This window comes from Halyomorpha halys, unplaced genomic scaffold (assembly GCF_000696795.3).
Source record: "Halyomorpha halys isolate HHAL.00 unplaced genomic scaffold, Hhal_1.1 Scaffold677.1, whole genome shotgun sequence".
Lineage (NCBI taxonomy): Eukaryota > Metazoa > Arthropoda > Insecta > Hemiptera > Pentatomidae > Halyomorpha > Halyomorpha halys.
The window spans coordinates 422,557-431,972 of record NW_027104651.1 but is presented as its reverse complement, the minus strand read 5'-3'; the positions used below and the strand labels follow the sequence as shown (position 1 = coordinate 431,972).

Here is a 9,416-nt window from a genome sequence, read left to right as displayed (position 1 = left end):
TATATATATATTACCGTAAAAATTGATATATAAGAAGATGGTCAGGGTTGCGGTCAAAAGAGAAATAAAAATAGTTTACAACTATTTATTTTCCGACGTTTTGCCCCACTTTGCAGGGCTTCATCAGGGCTAAAAAGATACAAAAGTTATTATGCAGTTATTCTCAGTTTTTTTTTTTTATCTTTTTAGCCCTGACGAAGCCCTGCTAAGTGGGGCGATAGTAGTAAACTATTTTTGTTTCTCTTATATATTAATTACAAAATATTATAAAAATATGATGAGTCTTGGAGTAAAGTATGTAATTTTTTTAAATGTAAAAAACAAATCTTTTGAGCGTCATCTCGAACCCCTAAATACCATTTTTAAAAGAAATCAAAATTAGAAAATTTTCACTATGATTTATTTTGTGTTTTGTTTTTTCTACAGTTTACAGTTTCTACATCACATAAACTATAGGCATATAATTGTTCATAAATCTTCCTTATTTTATCCAATTCCTGTGTTAATAATAATCTTTTAACCTACACTAACAAAATATGTAAAGATATTGTCATGTATATACCAATATAAGAATAACATAGATAATCCAATAGCCTAAAAGAATAAGAAAATCTCATATCAATTGTATCAGTAATAAGAATCATACAGCGAAGTTAGCTGTTACTATTTATGTTACTATAGATACCGTCATATCACTCCATCTATATATTAATTGATATCAATGTTTCAATAGTGTTCAATTAATATAAATGCAATCTCACATATAGCAATAGCGAAGAAATGCCGAGTCTGCTAGTTATTTATAAATGCCAACCCAGTCCTCGGTGTTGAGCCATTTAGTAACGTGCTGACCAGTATCCCAGCAGTAGAAAGCCAGGCTGTTCACGGGAAACAGTTTTTAAAATCCTATATATTTTCCAAATGACGAGGGATCAACATTTCTTGTATTTATTTTGGCAACGACCATGGATACTGCTGATATTAGTATAAGATTCCACAAGGAGAAAAAAAACAGTTATTTCACCCCAATTTATGATTACTTTAATAAAAACTATGTATAATTACTATCCAAAATTGATGAGTCTGCCAAGCATAGGTAGGGGGAATAAACAATTATGGCTGTTTCAAAATGTTAACAAAAATTAATTTTTCATTCAGAGCTAAAACTAGGAACAACACTAGAAAACTTAAGGGAACTTTGCTCATTTAAAGTAGAGTACAGCTTATATAGCTTTTTAGCTTTTAGAGGTATAGCTTTTTAAAAATCAACATTTCATAAAAAATACATTGAAAAGTCAGCAGTTAGTAAATTTATTTAGACAAACCTCTACCTAAAAAACCATTTGACGCTAGTTCAATGTCCTATAAAGTAGTTTATGATGTTTATCTTCTTAGAAGTAATAGTTCTCTTGATATTTTTTAAAATAAATTAATTTACAGTTGTTTGGACAAAATTTCAACTGCAAAATTTATAATCATATGCGAATATCATATAAAGTACTTCCCCTACGAAAATACGCGTCATAAACTACTTTATAGTTAGGATAATTAACTTTATTTTGAGTGCTAATGGACATATGTACGTCGAATGATTTCCTGAGATATAGATTTCACAAATTTTTCAGGTTAGCAGTAAATAAAATTTATTTTTATGATAGTGAATAAATCTGCATACATATGCTACAGCACATGATTTATTATTATATACAATAAATCATGATTGCATAAATAAATTTATAATTAATAAAAAATATAAAGAGCCTTTGTGAATGTTTAGTTTTTCACAACTACTTACGTAGTATTAAACGTCCTCTTAATACTTAGTGCCATCCGTGCCTCCTAACCCCCAAAAAATCACGACTTTTCTAAAATCTGGCAAATCACCTCAATTTCATAAACTCAGGTAACTCACCTCAACTATTGCTATTTTGAAACAAGAGCTCAATCTCAATTATGTGAACCCTCTGTTATGGGTGATATATAAACGATTAGCACTGAAAATTGTCTTTCACGAAGAACAATGTGTTAGTTATTAGGGACCTATCAAGGAACAATTTCCCGAACCATGGGTCGATTGATAGAGAAGCAATCGTAGGAGGTGAAGAAAATACCCAAGGATGGATGACTTCTTTCATATCACAGACTACCGCGTACACCTAACCAGTTACGACACGAAAATCGTATGGATTCATTTCCTTTTGCATTATTAAATCAGTTAACATAATGTCACAAGAAAACGAAAACCTTTATAAAACAGTCTCAGTAGACTTTTCATATAGCATAAAATATATCGTACAATGAATTAGTTAGTGATTTTTTAATCTTGAATTTAAACTAACGGTAACTATAATAAATAATGAATAACTAAAATATATTATTTAAACTAATAACAATTCAAAGTAATAAAATGGATAAAAAATAAACCATCCGCTAAACAAATTTATTCATTTCTTAAAAATAAATATGTCTACAAAGAGCAATGAAAAAGTCTTAGGACAAATATAATGCCTATATCACTTTTGAAATATTTTCTTAAAATAAAAAGAGGAGACTTGAGAAAGCATAATCGAGCAATATTTAAAAAGTGCCTGAATTGGCCTGAACCCTTAATTCCCGACCTCCGAGGTAGTCTTAATTATTTGACTTTTCAAACAGACAATTATAGCGAGTAGGTTGGTCGATGTAAGAAATGTCATACAATCTCACAAGAGGATATCCTTCCCGGCCGGACCCGCCCCACTCCCCAGGGTGAGACAGTTCTGTATCACTTTTGAAACATTTGCTTAAAATGGGAAGAGAAGACTTAAGATAGATTAATCGAGCCATATTTAAATAGCACCTGAAATTGGAAAACTACCTGAAATATTTAAACCTACAATAATTTGTATTTATAAAAAAAAAGTTTTAATGGACTAAATAAAATTATTAAAAAGTTATTATATTAATGTCTGTTAAAGTGTGGTAATCAAACACTTTCATCAAAAGACAAAAAAATATTGTAGAACAAATTACACGCCACACTCTCTTATTACATTTTGTTTTTTAGCAGTTAATAAAGAAATTTTAAAAAAAATTTAAAAGGTAATAAATTTATTTCTAAGCAGCACAAAAACATTCAAAACTTTTTAACTTACATACTTGGCGGCACGAAACAACCTAGTTTTCTAGCTGAGATAATCAAAATTCATTTCGCTAGTAATGAACTGCAATGAAGTTAATATTAAATGACCTTTCGACTCCGTGCCTATTAAGTCAACTCTACATGATTATCTCAGAAAATTTAAAACTAACCCTTAACAGAAATGCATTCTAAACTATGCAGTTAATGATAACATTATTTTATTTATGTTTCAGTTGTGTCAGAGTACACGAGAAGCGCCAGTACCAGAAGAACAGTGACAGTCAACGGAAATTGGAGGGAAGCTCACGAGATGGTGCCCATCAACAGGCCTCACCACCATTAGAGCAATAGGAGTACGGCATAGTGCAGGGGTGTCACTGTGTTCAATGATATTAAATGCACACGTGCCCACCTCCCAACTTCTTGCAAGGGTAATGTCTTCCTTCTGCTACTAAAGAAACAGAAAATTCAAACAAGAATAATCTAAAGATCGTTTTGGTTCAAACCACGTTGGTGTAATATTCTTCAAACTCCCAATCTCTTATTGACAGATATCAATATGATAGCGTACAAAAAAAATCAGTACTATAAATTTGTGATATGTAAGATAATTAATGTAAGTAAGTTAACAAATCAATTTAACATATTTCGTTATACAAATCTAAAAGTCGATGGTATATGAATATGAGAATAAGACAGACTTGTACGTTTTAAAATTTTACAGTTTACATTTAAAATGACATAAGGCAATACCACATTAGAAAGAGGGAAAGCTGTCTCGGCCTTGTCAATGTACCACAAAGAGGGTGCCAAAAAAGACGGGAAAACTTTAATCTCTACGATCCGTCTAATGTAGGCTGGCCTTAATAATTACCTTCGACAGAAGCTAATTGCCGTAAGTGGTATATAAAACCTATATTTAACATTTTAATTCTGTTGTATTCTCTTCTTCGTAAACCACCTCCTTCCAACTTAGTATAACAAAATATTTTAATTCGCTTTGTTAACTGGTTTTAATGATCTTACACATGCGGATCAAAAACTGGTAGTATTGAGTTTTTGCACTGAATTTAAAAGTCAATAATATTTATGTAAAAAAACAAATTTAGTGACGAAGTGCGAATGTGATAATCAATTTCATTAAAATAGTGATTTCATGTATGTTATATACATATTTGTTTTATTGTGCGGGGTCCCCAGGAACAAAAATGCAGAAATGGCTTATGACTCATGTTATCAAGGATATAAATTATTGGATAGAAATTAACAGGGAACCAGCAAGACAAAAAATGAAAGATTTAAAAATGAAAATTAAATCAATTTTGCCAAAATCTGTGTTTTTATTTAGCTCTATCCAAAAACTTCACCTCAGACGATTGGATTATAGATGCTTATATTTGCGAAGTAAGCATTTAAAAAAAAAATCAAGTAAGCCAAAAACTATGCAATTATCTTCACAGTTCAGCTAATACAGGAACAATCACAAACAAATGAGAAGCAGAAAATGAAATTGTGTTATCTCCGAAACCGTCTATTGAAAAACTGGAACAACGAAGAAAACAAACCAAATAACGAACAAATACAGCTGTGTCATCTCATCTCGGGGAGGGAAAGGAGATTGAGCAAAATGTTCACTTCAGCAAATAGGGACGCAAAAAAAGAAACAAAATATCCTCAACTTTTTCGTTTCCGTGTTATTTTTTGAAAGAGCTTTTTGTGTTTTTCAAAAAAAATATATATTTTATAACTATAAACGTACACTAGGATCCTACACCATACGAGACGTAAGGTAATAGTAACAGATCTAAACCTAATAAAAAGAACTAGATCCAAGCACTTGAATAACATTTTGCACATGCTGCATTGAGTCCTGAAAGTCTGCAGTTTACAATGCAGAATAAATGTATAAAATAAGAGTGAATTCCAGAATTTAGAATAAAGATCCTCACTTTGTAGGGCTGACTACAAAGTTCATAATTAATAAATCAATTTGATCATTCATCTGTTTTAAACTCTTCATGAAGGAAGGCATTGCCCAAAAAACCGTACAATATTCAATCAGGACTTATAAATATCATCTGTACATAAACGTTTATATATTTATCTGTGTATATATGTGAAATATAGAAAGTAAGCTATCAACTAAATTCTAGTCGTTCAATTAATGTAAGTACTTATTACTATTGCTTTAATGTAAATATACACTGCAAATTTATATGCCATTAAATACGTATAATATGTTGCATAAACATATCGACCTTTTCATCAACATCTACTGAAACTCAACAAAAGTCATTAGATCCAGTTATCTGAATGTTTTAAAATAACAGTTTAAGATATAAACTAAGTTAAAATATATATGACAGCTTAGCGTAATATTTATTTTAATGAAACGACATAAGCATTTAAGGTTGTAACAACGATAATGATAATTATAGTTTTTAACCAATGTAATATGCATGTCGTATTTTAATTGTGAATCTATCGAAATGTATAAATATTTCACACTCAATGGAAAAGCTGAAGGGCATAATGACTACAAAAAGATTGACTTTAGTGCTTCTTAAATGGATGCTAGTTTTACAAAGTACCTTCAGTTCTTCTCACATGATTACAAAATTGACTAATAATTTATGGTGTTTTAATAATGTTAGTATATTTAAAAGGCAATTATAGCTTTCAGTTTTTGTAATAACATTTTTTTATTTGAACATAAATGTGACAAAAAAAAAGACCAGTTCAGACTATCATGAGTTAGTAGTAACTAACTAAAACTATCATAGTTTATTACAATATTAGGCGTTAAATTGTACATTAAATAATTATAAAATATTCCGATTTTCAACAGACTCCTCCAACCATAAAAATATAGAAAAAAAGAAAATAAAGAAAAAAAATATATATATAAATATATATCAATGTTAGATATATTTGATTTTAATATGACTGTAAACAGTTTATTCAAGATATTTTGCTTATAAATATAAAATTAAAATAAACAGGGTAATAAGAATACAGTTTTCTAATATCCCTGAAAAATATAAATCGGAAAGGAAGATATCTCTTCAAACATGAAAAATAATAATTGGAGAAGTTTGTCGGGGGGTGCGGTCAGCAAAGAACAACATAAATAAACAAAACCATATTTATTTATTTTATGCCGACGTTTCGACCTGAATTTCAGGACTTCATCAGAGGTTATGGCGTAGAAGATAGGCCTGCAACTCACTATTTTCGCTAATTAACTGCGCTGCAACTTGAGTTGCAGGCCTACCTTCTACGCCATAACCCCTGATGAAGACCTGAAATTCAGGTCGAAACGTCGGCATAAAATAAATAAATATGGTTTTGTTTATTTATGTTGTTCTTTGCTGACCGCACCCCCCGACAAACTTCTCCAATCATTAATCTAAGGTCAACTATCTACACCTCATTATGAAAAATAATACATTGCAATAAAACCTGCATTAGAACTATAACGAATATGCTGGTTGAAATTCATAGAATTAAAAATTTCATCAGGTCGATAAGATTAGTGATATATTATAATTAATAAAATTATTAACTATTCAAAATTGCTAACTACTGCCAATTAGTAATGACATTATTTTGCAATGACAGCAATTTCGTTTTAATTGCTATCGAGTCGTTAACAAATTAGGGGAACCCTTGTACCATCGGACCAGTTAGTTGAATATGAGAAGGTTAGCATTATTTTTAAAGAGAAGTTGAAAAAAAAAAGAAAGTTTTCTTTATTATTGATCGTGGCTATATGTCACTCAGTGTATCCTATGACCAAATGTCAAATACATCATTTAACGGATAAAATCGATTACTCTTTTATTTAAGGAAAATTAAAATTATGCTTTTAAACTGTTTTGTACTATAATCTTTCGGTAATATGATAAAAGATGTAAGAAAAGAAATCGTGATTTATAATTAATTACTTTAAAAAAATATTATTCATTAACTGATGAAATATGCAAAAGAGAGATATATTTTATAATTATTGAAATTGAGGTTTCTGGAAACTGTTTCGATTAAGGACGAAGCAGACTTGGTAATGAGATAAGTTATGAGCTAAATTGGATAACATTTATATACATTTTATCCTGAGAAAGGTGAAGAAGTCTCCATATACACTCTTTAATATTAGACTTTAGTTAAAAAGTACTATTAAAATTGAATAACACTCCATCAACTTGATATAAACTAAAGTAAAATAACAAAATTTACATATCAACAAATTAAAATCAACTTTCAAGCCCAGAATTTGCTCAATAAAAACTATATTTTTGTTTCCTTGAATTCTAAAAAATAAAATAAATAAAAATGATTCGTAACATTAAAAAATAAAAGATAGAAATGGCAACAATTCATTACAGTTACAGCTGAAACATTTTAATGTTTATAATATAAATAGGTAATATATTGTATGATGAGATTTGGACTTTATTTATATACTTATTTGTTTATTAAATAAAAAGAAGAGGTGTGAATGTACAAATATTTATTATAATGTTGTTTAGAACGTTCACTGTTAAATTTCGACAAATAGATATTAGATTTTCCATGTACTATGAATGTTATGATGTCACATCATGTAATTTCTGCAATGAATTTTAATGCAATGAAAAAGAAAATTATAACAAAAATAAAGTTTATCTTATTTCTTCCCCTCTTTTTTTTTGTAAAAAATACCAAGTAGCATTACCTATATCTTACTATTACCAATAAATAAAAAGCCTAGTTTCATGATAGTCGGATTATATACACAAGATATAATCAACAATTTTTAATTCACGTATTAATAAAACGATTGTATAGGACGTAATAAATGGGAACATTGGGGCGAGGGTCCCAGGTGCCTGGTTCAGAACGTTATGGGTTTGGGTCCAACCTGGGTCAGGCCAATTTTTCAAGGCGGCCACAAAAATGAACACATTCCCACTCAGGAGCTGTAGAGGACTTCAATGAAACTCTTAACAAAAAACAGAAGGTAAATTCATATCTGGCCTAAAAGGTGATAACTATTATGTCATCTAAGGAGGTTAAAAGTAAATATTCCGAGGTTAAACCATGAAAAAAAAAACCTTTTAATTTTGTAAAAGAGATTATTTGGTATTTAAATATCAAAAACAAGTCAAATAAAAATAATTTAAAGGATATCGAATCTTAAGGTATTGGATTATGTAACGGTTCTCAATGAATATTGTGATAAATCATATCAGACATTACTAAGCAGATAATTTTATATTGTAATCGAAAGGGAGTGCATTGGAATTCTATTCTGTGGATTGTTATAAAAAGGACTGTAATACGAGATCTTGTGTATATAATACGAAAACCACACAGACATAACTAAATCCGATTTATGGGTAACGGAAGACGAAGAGCATATACCTTCTCTTATTTAAAATATATTATTAAAAAAAAACTTAGAATGATTAATTTATTAAAGTTTAAAAACATTTTATAAATTTAAGAGTATTCCTCCGTCCTGGCCATAAATAAAATACATTTTTTAAAAAATGAACAATCAGGATCAGCTACAGACGCATAGTTTCAGAGAGAAACAAGAAAAAAAAGTTTAACCGTAAATCCCTTCTGATGTTTGGGATTACACGATAGCCAGGCAACAAGATTCGCAAAAGTACCTGGAAGTACTTCAATCAAAGGCATCAAAGGAAATGGTAATTGTGGCAGGAGACATCACCACACTCAAACAACTCCCACGATTAGGACCAATTAAAACTTTCGTCTCTTCTCAAACCGACAGTTTAATTAACGTTACCACTTCTAACGGAGGTATTTCCGTCTAGGGTTGGCAAAATAAAAATTCTTTACACCAAAACAGGGCCCTTTATTCAATTACTAAAAAGGATGGTATTAATACAAAGTATAAACGTAATTATAAAATTAGAGACTAGCCAGTGTCAAGGGGTTAAAAGTATTCTAATTTAGCCCAATTTTAAAGGTAAAGGGAAAGTCTAAATATAAAATGACAGATAAGGCAAGGAAAATATAATTCAAAATGATATAGCTACTTATAAATGTTTTACTACATCATAATATTCGCAATAATTTAACAGCGAAAAAATGTCCTTTTTTTTCAGAACTCGAATTTCTGAAGTCGTCTTTTTTTCATTTGTAAAAACTTATCCCACATGAAATTTATCAAGGATAGCGGTTCTACTCTCAATTTCCATATAGAAAATGACTAATGGACAAGGGATACATTTAAACATGACTAATCGTAGATTCAATCAGAGACTTCTATAATCCTCTCTCTCTC

General features: G+C 29.8%; 2 protein-coding genes across 2 annotated transcripts in view; one reads left to right on the top strand and one right to left on the bottom strand.

The window, feature by feature from the left end:
* The window catches only part of LOC106685288 (FMRFamide receptor), a 203,057-nt gene extending 195,370 nt beyond the window's left edge, over positions 1-7,687 (top strand). Inside the window, exon 7 of the mRNA XM_067046001.1 lies at positions 3,355-7,687. Coding sequence (XP_066902102.1) covers positions 3,355-3,472 — 118 coding nt within the window. The 3' untranslated portion in view covers positions 3,473-7,687. The remainder of the gene's footprint in view (positions 1-3,354) is intronic.
* Positions 1-9,416, bottom strand: part of LOC106685289 (protein furry) — a 290,462-nt gene that overhangs the window by 196,925 nt on the left and 84,121 nt on the right. The gene's annotated exons all lie outside the window — the stretch shown is intronic.